General features: G+C 57.5%; 13 protein-coding genes across 13 annotated transcripts; 6 read left to right on the top strand and 7 right to left on the bottom strand.

Moving 5' to 3' along the window:
* Positions 1-35: 35 nt before the first annotated feature.
* On the top strand, positions 36-246 carry ACRALDRAFT_207264 (uncharacterized protein; the record flags this gene model as incomplete). The annotated part of the gene is made up of 2 exons (XM_071022204.1): positions 36-41; positions 76-246. The coding sequence occupies 2 exons, from the start codon at positions 36-38 to the stop codon at positions 244-246; spliced, it is 177 nt and encodes a 58-aa protein (XP_070877071.1).
* Positions 247-276: 30 nt separating this feature from the next.
* On the bottom strand, positions 277-1,750 carry ACRALDRAFT_207263 (uncharacterized protein; the record flags this gene model as incomplete). The annotated part of the gene is made up of 7 exons (XM_071022203.1): positions 277-455; positions 488-1,071; positions 1,135-1,180; positions 1,262-1,385; positions 1,434-1,495; positions 1,546-1,683; positions 1,735-1,750. The coding sequence occupies 7 exons, from the start codon at positions 1,748-1,750 to the stop codon at positions 277-279; spliced, it is 1,149 nt and encodes a 382-aa protein (XP_070877070.1).
* A 31-nt stretch (positions 1,751-1,781) lies between these two features.
* Positions 1,782-3,318, top strand: ACRALDRAFT_207262 (uncharacterized protein; the record flags this gene model as incomplete). Its single annotated transcript, XM_071022202.1, has 12 exons — positions 1,782-1,797; positions 1,839-1,873; positions 1,897-1,955; positions 2,021-2,038; positions 2,070-2,167; positions 2,202-2,455; positions 2,510-2,548; positions 2,612-2,681; positions 2,768-2,903; positions 2,970-3,108; positions 3,190-3,236; positions 3,291-3,318. The coding sequence occupies 12 exons, from the start codon at positions 1,782-1,784 to the stop codon at positions 3,316-3,318; spliced, it is 939 nt and encodes a 312-aa protein (XP_070877069.1).
* Positions 3,319-3,625: 307 nt separating this feature from the next.
* ACRALDRAFT_207261 (uncharacterized protein) lies at positions 3,626-4,586 on the bottom strand (the record flags this gene model as incomplete). The annotated part of the gene is made up of 8 exons (XM_071022201.1): positions 3,626-3,673; positions 3,716-3,773; positions 3,861-3,924; positions 3,995-4,063; positions 4,097-4,113; positions 4,188-4,315; positions 4,350-4,494; positions 4,564-4,586. 8 exons carry the CDS (start codon positions 4,584-4,586, stop codon positions 3,626-3,628), a joined length of 552 nt encoding a protein of 183 aa, XP_070877068.1.
* On the top strand, positions 4,581-5,874 carry ACRALDRAFT_1061292 (uncharacterized protein). The gene is made up of 2 exons (XM_071016397.1): positions 4,581-5,324; positions 5,379-5,874. Exons 1-2 carry the CDS (start codon positions 5,321-5,323, stop codon positions 5,576-5,578), a joined length of 204 nt encoding a protein of 67 aa, XP_070877066.1. The 5' UTR covers positions 4,581-5,320; the 3' UTR covers positions 5,579-5,874.
* On the bottom strand, positions 4,619-5,230 carry ACRALDRAFT_207260 (uncharacterized protein; the record flags this gene model as incomplete). The annotated part of the gene is made up of 6 exons (XM_071022199.1): positions 4,619-4,662; positions 4,695-4,714; positions 4,754-4,894; positions 4,946-5,019; positions 5,051-5,106; positions 5,203-5,230. 6 exons carry the CDS (start codon positions 5,228-5,230, stop codon positions 4,619-4,621), a joined length of 363 nt encoding a protein of 120 aa, XP_070877067.1.
* A 14-nt stretch (positions 5,875-5,888) lies between the features above and the next one.
* ACRALDRAFT_2051756 (uncharacterized protein) lies at positions 5,889-6,776 on the bottom strand (the record flags this gene model as incomplete). Its single annotated transcript, XM_071021623.1, has 1 exon — positions 5,889-6,776. Exon 1 carries the CDS (start codon positions 6,717-6,719, stop codon positions 5,889-5,891), a length of 831 nt encoding a protein of 276 aa, XP_070877065.1. The 5' UTR covers positions 6,720-6,776.
* Positions 6,777-7,117: 341 nt separating this feature from the next.
* Positions 7,118-8,759, top strand: ACRALDRAFT_1080040 (uncharacterized protein; the record flags this gene model as incomplete). The annotated part of the gene is made up of 2 exons (XM_071018975.1): positions 7,118-7,332; positions 7,393-8,759. The coding sequence occupies 2 exons, from the start codon at positions 7,118-7,120 to the stop codon at positions 8,624-8,626; spliced, it is 1,449 nt and encodes a 482-aa protein (XP_070877064.1). The 3' UTR covers positions 8,627-8,759.
* A 362-nt stretch (positions 8,760-9,121) lies between these two features.
* On the top strand, positions 9,122-10,027 carry ACRALDRAFT_1068486 (uncharacterized protein; the record flags this gene model as incomplete). The annotated part of the gene is made up of 1 exon (XM_071017577.1): positions 9,122-10,027. One exon carries the CDS (start codon positions 9,122-9,124, stop codon positions 10,025-10,027), a length of 906 nt encoding a protein of 301 aa, XP_070877063.1.
* A 206-nt stretch (positions 10,028-10,233) lies between these two features.
* On the bottom strand, positions 10,234-11,547 carry ACRALDRAFT_2100535 (uncharacterized protein; the record flags this gene model as incomplete). The annotated part of the gene is made up of 2 exons (XM_071023014.1): positions 10,234-11,323; positions 11,378-11,547. 2 exons carry the CDS (start codon positions 11,545-11,547, stop codon positions 10,234-10,236), a joined length of 1,260 nt encoding a protein of 419 aa, XP_070877062.1.
* Positions 11,548-12,103: 556 nt separating this feature from the next.
* On the top strand, positions 12,104-15,514 carry ACRALDRAFT_2017074 (uncharacterized protein; the record flags this gene model as incomplete). The annotated part of the gene is made up of 5 exons (XM_071019869.1): positions 12,104-12,115; positions 12,168-12,182; positions 12,218-12,373; positions 12,406-12,427; positions 12,483-15,514. 5 exons carry the CDS (start codon positions 12,104-12,106, stop codon positions 15,512-15,514), a joined length of 3,237 nt encoding a protein of 1,078 aa, XP_070877061.1.
* A 152-nt stretch (positions 15,515-15,666) lies between these two features.
* Positions 15,667-17,671, bottom strand: ACRALDRAFT_2040333 (uncharacterized protein; the record flags this gene model as incomplete). The annotated part of the gene is made up of 2 exons (XM_071021043.1): positions 15,667-17,480; positions 17,575-17,671. 2 exons carry the CDS (start codon positions 17,669-17,671, stop codon positions 15,667-15,669), a joined length of 1,911 nt encoding a protein of 636 aa, XP_070877060.1.
* Positions 17,672-18,220: 549 nt separating this feature from the next.
* Positions 18,221-18,880, bottom strand: ACRALDRAFT_1068482 (uncharacterized protein; the record flags this gene model as incomplete). Its single annotated transcript, XM_071017576.1, has 3 exons — positions 18,221-18,439; positions 18,547-18,651; positions 18,728-18,880. The coding sequence occupies 3 exons, from the start codon at positions 18,878-18,880 to the stop codon at positions 18,221-18,223; spliced, it is 477 nt and encodes a 158-aa protein (XP_070877059.1).
* Positions 18,881-19,252: the final 372 nt, after the last annotated feature.

Genomic DNA, 19,252 nt, shown 5'->3' with positions numbered 1-19,252 from the left:
TATATGTACATAGATACAAGACGGGTTATGTATGTATGTATGGGAAGAAAAGGAAGAACGACACACGGGGGGAAGGATGGGAAGACGTCAGGCCATAGGACGGACGTTGAAGCTATGGGCAAGCTGTGGGAACAGAACAGCGCGCAAGACGTATGGACGGCAACAAGAGGCACGCCGGGCGTGGCGAGAGTGAATGGAGCCTGTCAGTGGCCCAGGACAGGCAAGGAATCTTGGTTGATGGTTTGATCGGAGATGTCGGCTGCGGTCGGGCCCCCTCTATGATGGCAAATGGGCGAAAGGCGCGTCAAGGATGGGCGAGGGAGGGATGGGAGTGGTTCGGTTCGAGTCTTTTGACAGGTTCGATGGGAGTTTCGTGTTCGAAAGAGGTGCGAGGTTTATTGCCGTGTCTGTGTCGGGGTGGCGGGTGTGTCTGTGGCCCGGGATATTCTTTCTGTCTGTACCCGACGCAGTGGTTCTCGTGCTCGACCTAGCAAACGACAGAGGATGGCGCGGTTGAGACGAGCGAGGACGAGGCAAGACAAGGTCAGGTCACACACCCCAATCGGTGGCCACCAGAGATTCAGAGAAGCCAGGGGTGGGCCCAAGTGAAGTGTGGGGACCAGTCTCGGAGGAGAAGGAGAAAAGAGGGCGAGCGAAGGAGAAGGAGGGCGAAGTCTTCTGGTGTGGTGTGGATGAGGGACAGGACAGGGCAAGGCGGAGGAGAGAGAAGAGATTGGTGTCGTGCGCCGTGACCCTACCGTGACCCTACCGTGCGCCCAGATGGCCAGTGCCCGGTAAAAAAACAGCCGCGAAACGTGGATCAAGACCGGGACCTCCTGGAGTGCTTTGGTCGTACCGCGGGGACGGACGAGGCTGAAGAGGAGCAGCCGGGGAGGGAGGACGAACGGGGCGAAGAAAAATGATACGGTGACGAGAAGTAGGATACCGGCGAGGGAATAGGGATGGATCGGCGGGAATGAGCTCAACTCGTGGAAAACGAGGAACCCAACGCGGCGAGGAGGGAAGTGAATAGGAAGAGTTGGGGTTGGGAATTGTGAGTTGTGAAGTTGACTCGTGGTTGTGATGGTTGATTGTGGTAGGTAACGGGGAAACCCCAGGAAAATGATCGGTCACAATGGCCTTGGGTACCTATCTGTTGTACTTTGTACGGACACAGGTACTTTTAGGCACAGAGTACGTTGTACAGTCACGGCGCACTATAGGTACGAAGCAATCTAAGAGGCTGGTAGTCGAGACACACGGGACCATACTGCGGGTACCTCCGTGATGAAGGAAGTGGAGGGAGCAGGGACGACCCTGGCTCCTGCGGGGAGGGGTAGCTCCGAGGTCGTCCCAATGAGTACCAAGTACCGGACTAGACGCGTCTACGAGTGGATATCAGCGTGACTAAGGTATTGATGCTGTGAACGCACAAAGTACAACGTATTGTTGTATGTATAGAATTCGCCTGGATATGTTCTGGTCTCTTCCTGGGCTGGTGAATACAAAGCATAGCATAAAGAGTATGTTGCACATCGTTCTAACCTAGAGTCGTCGTATGTGTTGCAGCAAACAATACCAAAAGACACATACTGTACGTTGTACGTAGGTACCTAACTGGGATCCAGGGGATGCCGAGAGAGCCGACATCCGTACCCACTCTGTACCTCATCGTACCGCATTCTGCGGGCCTCGTTAGCAATAATGATACGGTAGTCTCTTAGCCAGGACCACGGTTGCTGGAGCACATCACGATATATGGATAAGCGGTACAGAAAGACATGGGGAGAGAGCCATGTGAGGGAGGATAGCAGCAAGATGACATGTTCGGTGGAAAGCCCATGTAAAGCAGCAGTATCTGGAGTACAACGACGTGCATTTCATACACTAAGACAGCGCCATCTCGATCGTGACGACCTGTCAATCGAAAGACGTTGCAAAGGTGAGGATGTGCGGTGAGGCGGCAAATGAGGCGAGTTAGTATACAAAACGATTGGCCTATCACGATCGCTATGGGAAGCGAGAAGCGATCTATGCGGTGGGGAAGAGAGACATCATGACACGGCGAGGCTGCGGGTGGCGGTCCTCGCAACGTTTTTCTTCGCAAGTATGTACGTGTACGTACAACGTACATACAACGTACAGAAGATCCTCGCATTCCTACTGAGTACAACGTATTCTCAAGACCTTTCCTGGGGCAGGGATTCGCACGTTTGACAATCCTGAGGGCATATCCCACTCCGGACACATGGCGGAGCCCGTTCCCTCGGTCATGATTTTCATGATTTTCCTATCCAGGATGATCCACTCGAGCCCCAAAGGTCCCCCATTTTCCTTGGCTCACTGTGCCGATGGATATTGGTCGCCCGCCTCTTCCATTCATTTCGATCGTCGTTTTCGAACGGACGCCCAAGCGAGGACCCCTGACCGACCGTCGCGCTCAGACAGGGAATATGTGGGGGACGAAGGAACTGTCTAGGCGGGCCCGTGATCATATGGACACTAAAAGAGAAACGCTGGTTCTTCGTCTCTGGCCTTTCGACAATGGGTAATTTTAAAGGAAAAGGGAAAGGGAAAGAAATTTCCGAGCTGTTGTCTTTCGGGGTAAAAGTCACCTGCCTTGGTCAATGGCTTGACAATCAGCGAGCTGTATTCTCTGTTCTCGCAACTTGACGAGTACGGTACAGATGAACGGTTGTCGGAGTTTCTCTTTCTATCTGGCCGAGTTGTACATGCCTACGCCGTACTATTACGAAGCACGTTGTAGTTTCGATTCGTAAATCGGAGCTACTGTACGAAGTAGGTACATGTATTTTGGACACTAACTTGGGACGCTATGTAACCGAGATGAATTACCTGGCCAGGTACAACGTACTGTACCAGGCTTGGCATCTTCTCAATTCGTTCTGGATAGCACTCCTCTTACTCTATGTATGTAGGTACCTTTTTTTTTTCCAATGCGCATGCAGCCCTAAACCTATGGCGATTGCCTGTCGCATCGACATGAAACGTCTACTTTGTATATTTCTGATGATATGTGACGCTCTCCTCTCCTCGACTCATGTTTACAACCCGCCGATCACATTGACGGCATCCTGTGCTTCAGAGGTACAGAGTACGAAACGGTGATACAGCACGGAGTATACGTTGTAGGTACAGTATACAACGTTCCTGTGAGAATGATTCTAGGTTCCGCTATTTGATATTTTTTCCGGTGGACGAGTGGAGATGAAACTGTACGTTGTAGTGTAGTGTACAACGTACAACGTACCGGGTCAAGTGATGTGCAGCCACTTCGGTGAGCTCTGGGACCAATAACAACATAGCTAACCAATGGAATTACTAGTCGGCATTGAATAAGCAAGACTATTTGATCTCGTTTGTCAATGGCGAATAAGGATAGACGAAGAATCGCGTGACCGGCAAATTGGAATTAGGAAAAGGTCGGTCTCCTATTTTAGTGGCTACCCTAGCCGGTGGTAATATCAGAAAAGAGCAAAAGAAAAGGGGGGAGAAAAGAAGAAACGAACGGGACGATCTAATACAACGTAGGAATTACTGTACGTTGTACGTTGTATGTACGTACGTTGTACCGGTACCTATTTTTCCACATGGTGGACGGGCGCTAGGCTCTGGCCGCACGCACCCGGAACAGTGTCAGGCGGGAGGAAAGCTGTTGCGGCGAGGCGGTAAACGGTTACAACTAGGCGTGTACGAGGTATTCTGGTATTGGGTACGTCCATGCCTTGATAGGCAGCGTGAGAAAAGAGGCGCTTTCCCCATCGTAATACATATGCCGGACAGTATAACGAATATGGGAGTCGGTCGCGGAACGCTGCCCACGCCGCCCACTGTGCTACGCGTATCCAGGGCCTGCCGATTCAAGATTCGGGATCGCCTTGCATCGCAGCTCGCTCGCCTCCTCTTCCTGCATGACATAAGGATAAGGCTATGCGAGCTTTCCTGGTCGTGTTGGATGTAATTCTTACTCCACGCAATACTTCAACCTGCGCTACTCCAGGCAAAGTCACCGACCGCTCTTTCGATGGCCCCTCGCCCACCGCTTGGAACCCACACACACCGGCCGATCGGGAACTCGCAGGCGGCAACAGACTGACCTTGCATCGATCGATATAATGACCCAAGTGCACATACATACTAAGTACGTTGTACATAGCATCTCCAACATATACTGCTTGTGTAGAAGCGAGTGTTGCCCTGTTGCGCGCAACTGCCGGATCGAGCCACGAGACATCAAATAAATTTTCAAGTCTCGTCGGGAGATATTGGGCAGATTCAATAAGTCGGTGAAGAACTGCCAGTAACCACTACTTTCCACCTACTCGGACGAGGGATATTCCCTTGAGCTGGGTACCTACATGCATACCTAGATACCATGCGTACTCGATATGAGGCGGGATGCAGCAACCCAGCTTATTTCTGTTCGGCTGCCTGAAGCGCGCTGGGCCACGAGCTGCGGTCACGCGGATCCCTCTCGGTGGGTTGACGCGATCTCGGTGGACAGCCGAACCCCGTTACATCTTTTCCTCTTTTCCTAGTTACTCAAAATTGAGAGATGATAGCATTGTAATAATAATCATTGATCTTTTTCATAGGATTATTTGAAGAGATGAAAGTGAGGGCGCACGTGGGCAGGCAACACTAGAGGAATGGTGCTATGTTTAATGTCCGACTTGTACAACTCCCGTCAACACTCTCAACACCATGTTCTGAATAACCCGGTAGCTGAAACCATGCGTCATTGCCATATATGATGTAACTGGAGGAGAATGACCCCAGGAAAGACGTGTATTTCGAGTGGGTACGAATGTGATATGAACTGTCCGTCCTGGCCATGGACAAGGATGACACAGTAGTCCCGTTGAGTTGAGAACTGAATGAAACCGATTCCTGGTAATAGCCCATGACGCTTATAGGGTCAAACCCTTGCCCGACTCCCTGCGTTCTGCGCAATGCTTTTGTTCCAACGTCATACAAAAGCCAATGTGCCGTGACGAGCTGACAAACTCGGAATTGGTTTCGATGCCACTGTTTTCGTTGTACCCATGGCAATCTGGACCTTCTCCTTGTCGATGGCTCTCTCGACTATGCAAACACCAGCTTGGCAGTCTTTCAGGGATTAGACTAAGCCGTAGAGCGGTATTGTGATATTATGTGATGCATCAATTGGACCGTTCCAACGTGGCTGGAGGGATGCAGTTACGGCCATTGTTTTGCATCCTATCGATTCAACTTGTTGGGGTTCACATCCATGCCTCGACATCGAATAAAGTGCCATTACAGTGCTGTCGGAGATATTATGCCTGGGAGATGTAAGCCACGGATAAGCCGCCACGCGTCAAACCTGTACAACGTACGTTGGAAGTGGGTGGCAGGTTCTGACCAAGCATCAAAGCCTTTGTCACATCTCAGCTCATCGAATGCCGCTCTCCCTCAGGGCCTGCCTTCTGGAAGCGGCTGTATACCAAGGCATCCATCCATGTCCAATTACAGGATGGAAATCCCAAGCGAGGTCGCCGATGAAAAGACGGATATTCTCAGTTGCCTCGTTTCATGACTGGAGAGGCGACTCGACAGGCAAACCCGTCACTGCGGTCTGTGGACGTGGGTAGGCACGACATTCAGCGCGCCGCTCCAGTAGCTCCAGAAATGCGGGGTGCGGAATTGAGGGGAAGCAAACCCCAGAAAGAAGCAATTCCGACTCTGTAAGAGAGCCAGCCAATCGACTGGTTCGGGTAGCGATGCAGGCCATCATTTCCGATGCAAGCCGCAGCCGGTGAGCACCCCACCCAGCATCGCGAATGCGCGAGTGGAGTGGGCTCCGCGTTTCTTTTTTCAGCTTCTTAGGCGGTCATGATTAGCCCCCTTCAGTCGTCGTCCAGATCGACCATCTTGCGTCTCTTGCGATGCCTGGAAGCACCATGGGTCTGGAAGCCCACGGTGGTCAAAGGCCGTCGTTCCGAGACATTTTCCCTGGGGCTGACGGCGGCGGTGTGTGGTTGCAGGTCTCCATCTTCACCGCCATCTGGGGCGGGGTCGAGGTCGATGGGGGAAGGGTGACGAGGACCACCACCACCGACTTCCAGGCCCTCGGTGAAGACCAGGTCTCCCCGCTTCCCCAGGGCTTTCCGGCCGGCCTCCTCCAGCAGGATGCCGAAAGCGAGGAGGGCCGTCTCGTCCATGCTTCCCTCGTCGAGGGAGCGGCTGCCGACGCGGACGGCGCGGGAATCGGGCCCGTTCAGAGCGGCGTAAAAGTGGCTCGCGTACGCGTGGATGGCTTGGAGGAGGTCGCTGTCGGGTAGGACGTCGCGGTGCGGCAGGTCGCGCTCGTGGGCCATGTAGACGTCGTGCTCTGCGTAGCGTTCTGGGGCCACGGGTCGGCGAAAGAGGGCCTCTTCCGGTGCCAGGATGGGGTTGTGGACCGTCGCTTTCCGCAGGCGAGGCGGTTGCTCGGCGTCGGTGGAGTGTCGGGGTTCATCTTCGGTGGGAGGGGCGGCGGCGGGTTTGTTGAAGGGCCTGGTGGTGATTCGACCTGCGACGGCATCGTAGACGGTCGCCTGATGGCGTAGGCGAGGGTCGTGGAGAATGGCGGTAGCGGTCTCTTCGGCGATTTCCTCCGACCTCGAGCGATACCGAGACTGAGACTGAGACTGAGTGCTGGGAGGTGGCCGTCGCCTGGTCATTGTGTGAGTTTCCATGTTGAGTCCTGTTGGCTGAAGAGATGCCGAAAGCTTCACCGAAGTGTTAGTGTTGCTACAGGCGATCGCGAAGCTAATAAGGTACTGGGTACCTACTATCATTATTATCTAATCAAATGCTTATCTAAGCTACCACCTATGCACGATCAACGACATGTCTTACTGAAGTACCTTTCTTGCTGTTCTGTACTCTCCCTGTATGATGCCAGGAGAGGAAGGTACTGTTTCTGTACTTTATCACTTGCATACGAAGCGAAACCTCCATGCAGCTCCGTCTTTCCACGATCAGACATCGACAATCATCACCAACTTCCAACACATCATCCCGACCCAACTCGGGCCAGACACTACACATTTACATGCCAAGTTGCCGAGACTCTCATCCATAAGTCCAATGAATGCAGTCCAGTCTGTATGCCCGCTCAATCGGTGACCTTCGACCGGGGGTCCTCGAGAAGAGCACCGCCAACCACCTGATCCGAAGCTTCGTTTCCGCGCCGCATCACCGCTTCGATGGCGAGAGCGAGCACTTTGAAGCCTCGGATGTCACTCATGTATGGGCGCACCGCGTGGGTGTGAATGCCCTTGCACTTGATGAGTTTGACGGACGTTTGTGAGTACGTGCCTTTGAGGTGTTTCCATATCTATTCTAACGTGCTACCTATGTATGTAGCTTGGTCTCTGGGGGTGCAGACGGGGCCATCAGGTTCTGGGATCTACACGACTCGAGTAGTCCCCGACGCCCGCATACTTTCCGACCCCGGGCCGAAGTGCTCCGCGCTGTCCGAGAGAACGACAGCGGTCACACCCATGGCATCACTCACCTCGACTTCCATCCTCTCCATGCCGACGCATTCCTATCCAGCTCCTTTGACCGATCCATTAAACTCTGGTCCGCTGATCGTTTGGCCGTCTCTGAGAGCTTCGACTTGGGCTCCCTCATCTACTCCCACGCCACCAGCCCGCGCCGGAATCACCTCATGGTAGCCTGCGCCACGGGGCATTCGGCCGTTCGCCTGGTCGATCTCCGGACGGGATCGTCCGTCCAGGCACTGGCCTCGCAAGGCGGTGCCGTCTTGTCGGTGGCCTGGAGCCCGCGAGGAGACAACGTCCTGGCCAGCGGGCACATGGACGGTCGGGTCCGCGTATGGGACATCCGGCGCGGCGTGGCCCTGATCGGCATGCTGGACCAGGACGATAGCCTGGGGCTGGTGCACCACTACGACCACGCCGTGGCGTCGGGGTCGGGGTGGGACGCGAGCCGGCCGCGGTTTCGCGCCTCGGCGAGGGCCCACGACGATGGCGTGAACGGGCTGTGCTGGACGCAGGACGGGCAGTACGTCGTGTCGGCCGGGTTGGACGAGCGGATCCGCGTGTGGGACGCCGCCACGGGGGCCAACACGCTCGCCAGCTTCGGGTCGGTGGTCCGGAACCAGAGCCACCACGGGCCCATCGGCACGGCGAGCATGTTCGTTTCTCCGTCATGTCTGACGCCGAGCCGTGGCGAGCTCCTCTTCTGGGCCAACGGGCAGGAGGTTTTGGTTTTCGACCTGCACGAGGGTACCGTCGTCTCCCGGCTGCGGGTTGTCGGCGCGCCCCACTCGACGAACGCGGCCGGTCTTAACGTCAGGAACCGAATCACGGACATGGTCTGGAGAGGGGCCGGCGGGAAAGGGGTCCAAGGAGGGGTGGTCATGGGGGGCGGGAGCTCCGTCGGAGGCCTGTACACGGCGCACAGCGACGGTCAGATTAGGGCGTGGATGCCCCGGTTGCCGGGCCTGGAGGACGACGACGATCCTGGCGAGGACCCGACGGAGGAGGAGGATGAACAGTCTCGGACGCGCAAGAGAAAGGCTGTCGATGATGCGTTTAGGAGCCTCATGGGTCGACAGATTACTTTCCGCTGAACTTGCCGAGACGCGCACCACGGGAATACCCGCCCGCCTGCGAGGTTTAGACAAATGTCACCTTGATTAACAGGTTTCTGTCATTTTCCTACTGCGTACCTTATGACCTACTGCCCCTGGATGTAAGCAGTGCTGATACGGCTGGCCGGTGAGGTCACATGGTGTGTGGAGCGGGTTCACCAAGCTGCCTATGATATGTCGTAAGGGGGTGGAATGTCTCTGCCAGGATGCGAGATGCCCAACGCCTGCAGTGTCCTCACCGGCTCATAGTTTGGGCTCTACTCGGTCTGGGAAGAGGGGGCTCTGCTCACGGTCTGAGAAGGGGGGCCGAGTCGTTCATAAGAAGCCATTCAGGACCACCTCGAAGCTGTCCCCGACGCCGATGCAATCCCTCATCACACCCATTCTTGATCAAACGACTCGGCATCAACATCTCAAAGCCACACGACACAACCAACGATCCAGGGAAATAGTAGTGTACACTCTATGCCCACCATGTCTACCCTGTCTCACACGCGGGAAATTGCCTGGTTCCTCGTGGAACCCACCATCGCCATGGGACAATCCCTTGCGCACCTCCCGGGGACCATTCTCGCCGCCCTGCGCAAGGGGGACTGGGCCACCCTCTCGTCCCCCTCGCGTCTCCGCACCGCGTGGTACGGCCGCTTCTGGGCCGTCAGGGGACCCCAAGTCCGCAGGGGCAACTCGCAGAACGTCGTGCCGCTCCTCCAGGGACGCGTTCCCAACGGCCTATTCGTCCCCGCGGACCAGAAACCCGGTCCGCCCGTCGGGGGAGTCGTGATGGAAGTCGGCGCCGGTTCGGGCATGTGGGTCGACGCCATAGCGGAAGCCGGTGGGATAGCAAGGGGCGCAGTGGCAGGGGGTCGAGACGTGGAACAGGGCGGCGGAGGAACCATCACGAAAATCTACGGCATCGAACCCAACCCGGCTTCGCATGCGGCGCTGCGCCGGAAGGTCCGGGAAGCCGGACTGGAAGGCATCTACGAGGTCGCCCCCGTCGGCATCGAGGAGCTGGGCGACCCAACCAAGTGGAATGGCCGCATCGACGAGGGCAGCATTGACTGCATCCTGTCGATCCTCTGCCTGTGCAGCATCCCCGACCCCGAAAAGCACATTGCCACCCTGTACAAGTACCTGAAAAAGGGCGGCCGATGGTATGTCTACGAGCATGTCACGAACAGGAGGAACTGGTCCATCACATTGTATCAACGGTTTCTCAACATATTCTGGCCACGCATCATGGGAGGCTGCGAGCTGTGTCGCGACACCGAGAAGCACCTCAGGGGCGTCGGACCGTGGGAGAAGATCGACCTAGCCCAGGTCCCTACGGAACCGTGGTATTATATGATCCCTCACATCAGCGGCATCCTGATCAAGTAGTTTCTCCGGTTCCATTCCGATGAACGTCTCTTTGTATCCAGAAGTACGATCGAATCCATATATTATTTTAGGGGGACTCGGGGATATCTTAAATCTAAAGCTCGTCTATCATACCTTCATTCGTCGCCTCTCGTCGTGCCCTTGACTCCTACCACGTCATTTGACCCGCTATATACAGACAAATCATGCAAATCCGCTCAGGAACCCTACAACTCGTCGCGTACCGGGGGCTTGTCTGGCCGCCCGCTGTCTTGGTGCAAGTCGACGCCGACCTGTTGCCGCCACTTTTCCCACACGCTCCAAAACTCCTTCTCCATGCCGCTCTTCATCTGGTCCGGCAGGACCACGACGTACTGCACGTACAGGTTCCCAAACTCGACCTCGTGGTACGGGCTGTCGTTGTCCTGGTGCCACTTGGGCATGCCCTCGCCCACCACCGTCTCGACCTGGTTCGGCTGCACCACGTGGCCGCGCGGGCGGCCGAGCCGCACCACGTGGCCGTCCATGTGGGTCAGGTTGCGGGACCAGTCGCCCATCCACGCCTCGCGCAGCGACAGGACCTCGGTCCAGAACAGGTCGTCGCCCTTGCGGCGGAAGAAGACGCCGTCGACGCGGTCCGGGTTGTCCGGGCCGGCGAGGGCCGGGTCCTTCTCCGACAGCTGCACCACCAGGTTGCCGGCCACCCAGTCCGGGCTCTCGTCGGCCTCGTTCTCGTACACCACCTGGCTGTCGCGCGCCACGCCGCGCTCAACCTTGAGCGTCACCGTCGTGGGCTTGCGCACCACGCGCTCGCCGCGGCACGCCGGGCACTTGTGCCGGATGGCCTTGCCCCGGCCGCCGCACGCGTCGCACGTCGTCTGCATCTGCTGGAACATGCCCGGGGCGATCTGCTTCTTGATCAGCCGGATGCCGTGGCCGTTGCAGTGGTGGCACGTCTCGACCACGCCGTCGGCCGACCCGGAGCCCTCGCACGCCTCGCAGATGTGCTGCTTCTCCCACTGGAACTCGGTCGTCGCGCCGTTGTAAAAGTCGCGCAGCGAGATGCTGACCCGCGCGTTGACGTCGGGGCCCATGCGCACCCCGTGCTGGCGGCCGTAGTGACCGCCCCCGCCGAAGAAGCTGGCGAAGAGGTCGAACGGGTCGTGGGTGCGCCCGCCGCCGCCGCCCTGGTTCTGCTGGTGCTGCTTGAGGCCCTCATGGCCGTACCGGTCGTAGATGCGGCGCTGTTCGGGGTCGATGAGGGCTTCGTAGGCTTCCGAGACTTCGACGAATTTGTCTTTGGCCGTGTCGTCGCCACTGTTTGTCTTGTTAGTTCGATAGTCCGTTCACTCCAGACGACGGGTGACGTACGGGTTCTTGTCTGGGTGGAATTTCTTGCTGAGCTTGCGGTACGCCGATTTGATTTCCTTGTCCGAAGCTTGTTTCCCGATTCCGAGGACCGTGTAGTAATCCCTGGCAGCGAGGACAAGAGTGAGGATGGAGAAGAGGAGCAGCAGCAGGGCTGCTCCACGGTGTAACATCTTTGCGACTCCTTTCCAACTCTTCTCTTCAGGCCGGTATGCAGTTCGGGTGGACGGACTAGGGATGGCTGTTAGCCAGACCTCCGTTGGAAAGGAGCGACTGATGAGTGGTTCGACGTGGACTCGAGCTTGGGCGGTGAGAAAGGAGGGGAGAAGAAGGAGAAAGAAGGAGGAGGATTATATGGGGGGATGGGAGAATGGGGGTCGAGAAAGTGAAGCTCCAACGTGTTAACTTTACAAGCATTAGGCTTTCCACTTTCTGGGGGTACAACGATGAAGTATTATCGACGAAGCATTATTGGCTGGATGTTGTCCCACTATCCTTATCAGGTAATTCCCGTGGTACTTGAGAGTACTTCGTACAGCTAGCTCTTGGAGTACGGAGACCTTAGAGTCGATGCCACAGAGGTTTGTTGCGAAACCAAGTGTCAGAAGATATGATAGGATACTCATATTATAGATTTCGGCCTGTCTAATAAATTTCCAAGGCTTCTTAATTAGAACACGTTTAATGTTAATTGTATGGAGGTATTGTTCAGGATCGTCGATAATTCAGATGTACTCTTCCGTACTGATTAAGTACCGGCTCTGCCCTGGCACTGACAACTGTCAACATCTAGATGACTTTTTCCCAGGTGGCAACGGTCCTAGATACGCACGGACCACCTAGTGGATGAACGAGGCATTCTCTTGTCACTTCCTTGATGCTTCGTCCATCATTTCCTACTTTCCCTCCATCACTCTCTCCCATCTACATCATAGTTCTCCAACACCGCGAATAATCTTATGGGTCCAGTCCGACAATGCAATTCTAGCTGCATCACCTGTATAGACAAACCACTCTTTGCGAACATCCAGCGGCCCACATTGATCGAACCCAGTTGGTTGCTCTGCCATGGCGGCAAACAAAAAATATGCATTCCTCCCCATGGAAGATGACGAAATCGGGCCCGCCAAAGTGACCAGGGAGAGGAAACAGAAATCTCGACGTCGCGACCGGGAAAGAGACAAGGATCGGGAAAGGGAACGGGACGGCAGGGACAAGAAGGACCGTGGTGAAAGGTCGTCCAGGCGCCGCAGCAGGTCGCGGTCAAAGTCACCACCAGGCCGTTCAAGACAATACCGGAGACGAGATGTCGATGCCGAAGATCGATGGGCGGACGAGGAACCTTTCTCGGACTTGGAGGACGATGTGGTGGCCCGAGAAGACGACGAGCCAGACTTTAAAGAATCGGCGCCCAAGCGCGTGAAACTCAGCCACGGTGACGATAATCGGCAAGACGGACGGGACGCGTCAGACGATATCGAATTGTCGGAAGAAGCCAGGGCCGAGCTGGAACGCCAGAAAGATATCGAGGAGCGCGAGGCCTTTGCCAAGAGGCTGAGAGAAAAGGACGACAACAAATCCAAGACCCGCGAGAGCAGGCGGGACGTCGACAATGCAACCGAGCGTACCGCCGCCCTGCCAGACCTGCGACTCCGCAGCAGGCAGCAATACCTGCAGAAGCGCGAAGCCGAGAGGCTGGCGCTCTTGCGGAAGCAGGTGGCCGAGGAGACCGAGGAGCTGAGGAGCGGCGTCAGGCTGTCGGAGCGCGAAAAGGCAGAATTCGCAAAGAACCGAGAGATCCTGCGCCTGGCCGAGGAACGGCTCATGATCGACGATCACCGGGACGGCTACTACATGCCCGAGGACTACATCACCGAGAAGGGGAAGATCGACAAGAAGAGGAAGGAAGAGGCACTCTACAAGCGATACGTAGAAAAGGACGAGTACGGCCAGGAAAAATTCGTCACCGAGCACGAGGAATGGGAGAGGGAACAGACGGCGAAGGCCAAGGCGCAGATCAACCGGGCGGAGCGGGACAACGACGACTACGGCTATGTCATGGACGAGGAGCAGTACATCAAGTGGACACTGGACTCGCGCTTACCGGGAGAGGGCAAGGGTCTGACCAAGGAGCAGGCCCTCCTGGCGCAACAGATCGAGGAGGCCGAGAAGAAGCAAATGTCCATCCAGGACACGCGCAAGAGCCTCCCCATCTACCAATACCGCGACGACTTTCTCAAGGCCATCGACCAGTACCAGATCCTCGTCATCGTCGGCGAGACCGGGTCCGGGAAGACCACCCAGCTGCCCCAGTACCTCCACGAGGCCGGCTACACCAAGAACGGCGCCAAGGTCGGATGCACCCAGCCTCGCCGGGTGGCTGCCATGAGCGTGGCCGCTCGTGTGGCCGACGAGGTCGGCGTCAAGGTCGGCCAGGAAGTCGGCTACTCCATCCGCTTCGAGGACAACACGAGCGACAAGACGGTGCTCAAGTACATGACCGACGGCATGTTGCTGCGCGAGTTTATGACCGAGCCCGACCTTTCCGGTTACTCGGCCATCATGATCGACGAGGCCCACGAGAGGACCGTCCACACGGATATCCTGCTAGCTCTCGTCAAGGATCTGGCGCGAGAACGGCCCGATCTCAAGTTGCTGATTTCGTCCGCCACCATGAACGCCGAGAAATTCGCCGCCTACTTTGACGACGCGCCCATCTATAACATCCCCGGGCGACGGTACCCCGTCGATATCTACTACACGCCGGCGCCCGAAGCAAACTACCTCGCGGCCGCCATCACGACCGTCTTTCAGATCCACACCACGCAGGGCAAGGGCGATATCCTCGTCTTCCTCACGGGACAGGACGAGATTGAGGCGGCCGAGCTGCAGATCGCCGAGACGGCCAAGAAGCTCGGGAACCGTGTCAGGGAACTAATCATCTGTCCGATTTACGCCAACCTGCCGTCCGATCTCCAGGCCAAGATCTTCGAGCCCACACCGGAGGGTGCGCGCAAGGTGGTGCTGGCCACCAACATTGCCGAGACGAGTCTGACCATTGACGGGATCGTCTATGTCATCGACCCGGGCTTTGTCAAGGAGAACGTCTACAACCCGGCAACGGGCATGTCTAACCTGGTGGTAACGCCGTGCTCGAGGGCCTCGGCCAACCAGAGGAGCGGCCGTGCCGGTCGTGTCGGCCCTGGCAAATGCTTCCGGCTATACACAAAGTACGCGTACATGAACGAGATGGACGAGGCGCCCATGCCGGAGATTCAACGGACGAACCTCAACGGCGTCGTGCTGCAGCTCAAGTCGCTAGGCATCAACGAGCTCCTCGACTTTGAGTTCATGGACCCCCCGCCCACCGAAGCGCTCATCGGCGCGCTCAACCAGCTGTTCGCGCTCCAGGCGCTCAACCACAAGGGCGAGCTGACCAAGATGGGGCGGCAGATGGCCGAGTTCCCGACGGACCCGATGCTCGCCAAGGCGGTGCTGGCGGCCGACAAGGAAGGCTGCGTGGAGGAGGTGCTCTCGATCGTGTCGATGCTGTCGGAGGCGTCGGCGCTGTTCTTCCGGCCCAAGGACAAGAAGATCCACGCCGACAGCGCGCGGGCGCGGTTCACCGTCAAGGAGGGCGGCGACCACCTGACGCTGCTCAACATTTGGAACCAGTGGGTCGACAGCGACTTTTCGCCCATCTGGGCGCGGGAGAACTTTTTGCAGCAGCGGTCGCTGACGCGGGCGCGCGACGTGCGCGACCAGCTGGCCAAGCTGTGCGAGCGCGTCGAGGTGACGCCGTCGTCGTGCGGCGCGGCCAACATGGTGCCCATCAAGCGGGCCATCGCGGCCGGCTTCTTCCCCAACGCGGCGCGGCTGCAGAGGAGCGGCGACAGCTACCGCACCGTCAAGAAGAACGCCACCGTCTACGTCCACCCGAGCTCGGTGCTCATGGGCGTCGACCCGCCCGTCAAGATGCTCATCTACTTTGAGCTGGTGCAGACTACGAAGGAGTACATGCGCAGCTGCCTGCCCATCGAGGCCAAGTGGCTGGCGGAACTGGCGCCGCATTTCTACAAGCACAAGGATATGGAGGGGCTGGACGAGAAGAAGTTGCCCAAGGCTCGGCAGGGGCGGTGAACAGGGTTTTTCTTTTCTTTTCTTTGCTTAAATGAAGAAATAATAGAATTGGGTCAGGGAATGTCAATAAGATGGCTGCTCGGAGTTGGCGATAGTATGGTGAACAATCCAACATGCCTTTACATTTTCTTGATCACGCATGACATGCCAGCTCACAACCTCGACGGCGTCCCTGCGACACCTCCATAGACGATGGCCTTGTCTCGTTGCAGCGTCCCGGCGTATCCCTGTGACCCCCTCCCCGACCTCTGTGCGACGAACCTATCCAAAATATCGCGTGCCGCTTCATCACCGTCGCCCTGAACGTCGGAATAAAGCAACACGGCGATAATGGCTTCAGCAACGCTCCAAACGATCTGCCTCGCGTCCCCAACCAACTCATCCTGCGAACGGGCCTCAATCATCGCCTTTGTGACCTGCCACGAAGCGAGGGGACACCAGGACGACGACCTCTCCCCCGTCCCCTTTTCGTTCGTGTCCTTGGGCCAGCCGGCGGTGATGAGACGATCAAGCGCGTCGAGACAGTCTCGGCCGCCCCTGGGGTGTTTCAGCGCCCTCACAAAGTCGGTGGACAAGACGTCGGTGGTGCCCTCCCAGATGGCCAGGACGCTGCCGTCGCGGAAGAGCCTGGCCACGTTGAGGTACTCGGTCTCTTCGTTTAGCATGTAGCCCAAGCCGCCGAGGGACTCCATGCAGGCGTACAGCAGGGGCACGGCGGTCTTGCACACGTACGCCTTGCAGAGGGGCGTGAGGACGCGCAAAAGGGGCGCCACGAGCTTCGCGTCCGGCGGGGTCAAGGCGGCGAGCCGCCCGTGTGTTTGCCCCGCGTTCGGATGCTCGTCCAGACCCAAGACGTACGAGGTGAAGAAGGTCAGCAGGAGGAGGCCGTGGTAGTCGGCCGTCATGCCGGCGAGGGTGCGCATGTGCAGCGGGCTCTCGGATAGGGGTAGGCGGCGGCCGCGGCCGGCGCCGACGACCCTTACTTTGGCGTAGGCGCGGGCCACGCCGAGGCCGCGACCGAGGTAGCCGACGGCGGCGACGGCCGAGTGGATTCGGGTCAGGGTCAGGATGGAGGCGATTTCGTTGACGCCGCGGCCGTCTTGGCCTATCAACCAGGCGCGCATGCCGTCCAGCTCGAGTTCGGCGGTCGGAAGAGATTGAGTGCCAAACTTGTGTTTTAGCCTCTGGATCCGCACGCCGTTGAGTTCCGAGCCGGCGGGCGAGGCTTGGCTGGTGGTGGCGTGAGGGGGCCGGCGCCTCATGGGGGCGAAGAAGGCGCTTATGCCCTTTGGTGTCCTGGCGAGAAGGATGGTCATGGCGGAGTCGGTGGCACTGGAGAACCACTTGAAGCCCGAGATGGACCACGGACCGAGCGGGATGCCGTCCTCGGCAGCCAAGAGACCCGGGTGACTCGGGTCCTCGGAGGAGGGTTGGTACCGTGCTAAGGTCTCGGTCAGGGAGACATCGCTCCCGCCGGTGCGCTCCGTCATCCACTGGCCGCTGGTCCAGGCGATGGCGGGGTCCCGGGAGGTGAGACGGCGAAAGGCATTCTCAAAGGCGATGCGGCGCGCGGGGTCTAGGTCGGGCCGGGCGAGGTGCAGCTGGAGAAGGCGGGCGGCGCCATCCTGCATGGCGGAAGGGCAGGTGACGTTGGCGGCGGAGGCGGTCCAGAGGTGGAGGCGGAAGAACTGCACGACGCGGGCAAAGGGGCCGTATTCCGAGACGGTATCGTAGCCGGCGGCGACGAAGCCGTTGCGGAGACCGAATTCCTGGAGACGGCGCCACCCTTCGCCGACGACGAGGTGGGAGCGCGGGCGACCAAAGGCGTCCCGACCGGCGCCGCTGAGGTAGGGCTTATTCCGCTCTGCGTCGGTGATCCAGGCGAAGATTTGGTCCGAGAGGACGTCCTCGCCGAGCTGGGCGAGTTCCGGCTCTGCGGCGGAGCGGATATCGGGGGGCAGAAAGACTGTGGCGTGGTGAGTGATGCGAGCAATGGGAAATGGGGTACGAAAATCGGCGTGGCCTTTTCTGTTTGGCCATCGCCGTCTCTCCCGACTTACGTTTCAAGGCTCTCTGGAAGCAGACATCGTCGTGGAACTGGTTGGGGAGTTCGGGGGATGGTTGAAAGAAGCCTTTTTCGGATGAGGAGGGTTCCATGGTTGACTCGATCGATTTGGACCTTGATATCGGCCGATTAAAGAAGACGAGACGATAAAGAGGTTGTTTCTGAAGTCTGGACACGGGTCATGGCCAGGGAGGGCCTTTTACGTATGTCCTTGACATACAAGTCCAATGCATGTCACATGTCCCGAGCTACAGCCACCCAAGACTTGTTCTGCCTAGGCGTTTACCTAGTTGGGAAGATAATATGGGAATCATTGAGAGGGTGGGTGGACGGTTGGTCGACTTGGCGCGAAGCTGGAGCTGGAAGAGTCGGACAGGGGACTTGGAGTCCGCATGCGGAATAATTCCGAATATGTCGATGTATTTCCGCCGGGATGTGGTCCGTGCATTGCGAGTACCTAGACAGTGTTGATAGCTATCGTCACACTGGGCTTCGTCCTGATCCAAGGATGATGCCTTTGAGGGTGCAAAGACGGGAAAAGACGAGAAAACCTGCAAGCCTAGCACCAGTAAGCCGAAAAACAGTATTGGCCCTGCCATTCCCGCCAACCCGTGTCATACAGTCATTGCAGTGCAGCGCACTTATTCCTCGTCCTCGTCCTCGTCACTAGTCGCTTCAATGTTGGACTTTTTGGCCTTGTGCTTCGACTTCTTGGACTTAGTCTCGGCATCGCCCGAAGTAGACACGCCGCCGGTGTCTTCCGAGTCCTCCACGTCGTGGCCCATTTGGCGAAGGCGATTGTTGATTTCCGGCACCGCCTTGAGCAGGTTTTCGTATTGTTGCAGCGAGAGAGAGATGCCCTGAAGGACAAGCGTTCTGGGTCAGCTTCGTCTGCGAGATGGTCGAGAAGAGCGAGAGGATAGAGAAAGGAGAACATAGAGCAGAAAAAAAAAGACTGGCAGCTCACCTTCTTCCCTGGCAGCATCTCCCCATCCTTTTCCCAAAACTCGCGAATGTTGATCATGGTCATGTCCTTGAACTTGGAGAGCCCGACGCGGCGCTTATTGGAGAGCTATGGTTGCATCGCGCAAAGGCACATGTGAGTCGCGCGACCGCAGAGAAGGGGGCTGTTGACAGCTGCGACGTACCTCCCAGTACGGGTTTCCTTCCTTGTCGTGACCACTGCCGGGGGTAGACGAGGCCGTCTTGAACTTTTTGACCGACTTGAAGGCGACTGGGGCGCCTTCGTCTCCGCTGTGCTCGACGCGCGAGGCGCTCCGTTTCGTGCCTTTGGGCGGCATGGTGACTGATTTTGTCGTCGGGGGAATTGAAGGGAAGGCTTAGAGACGCGGGCGGGGCGGGGGATTCGGACGAGGCCAGGCGACGGTTACTGTTGAATCGGTTCGAGGGTTGATTCCCTGGGTGGGTCAGGTTGGGCAAACTCGATGCAGCGTTGTACACGTGTTGGCCGGTTTGTGGTGATTGTCCAAGGTCAGAGATTTGGGAAAAGATCGAGACGCAGATGTAGAGATGAAAAGAAAGATCAAACAAAAAGTTGAAGAGGACCCGTAGAAAGAAACTTGTGTGACAAAGGAGGAAATCCAGGGTGTGACGAGTGACGATGGGTGACCACGCAATTCCAGTCGCGTCCAAGAGGTACATGTCGTCGCGCC

The sequence above is a fragment of the Sodiomyces alcalophilus genome, assembly GCF_042370955.1.
Source record: "Sodiomyces alcalophilus JCM 7366 unplaced genomic scaffold ACRALscaffold_2, whole genome shotgun sequence".
Classification (NCBI taxonomy): Eukaryota; Fungi; Ascomycota; class Sordariomycetes; order Glomerellales; family Plectosphaerellaceae; genus Sodiomyces; species Sodiomyces alcalophilus.
This window is presented reverse-complemented; position numbering and strand designations above follow the sequence as displayed.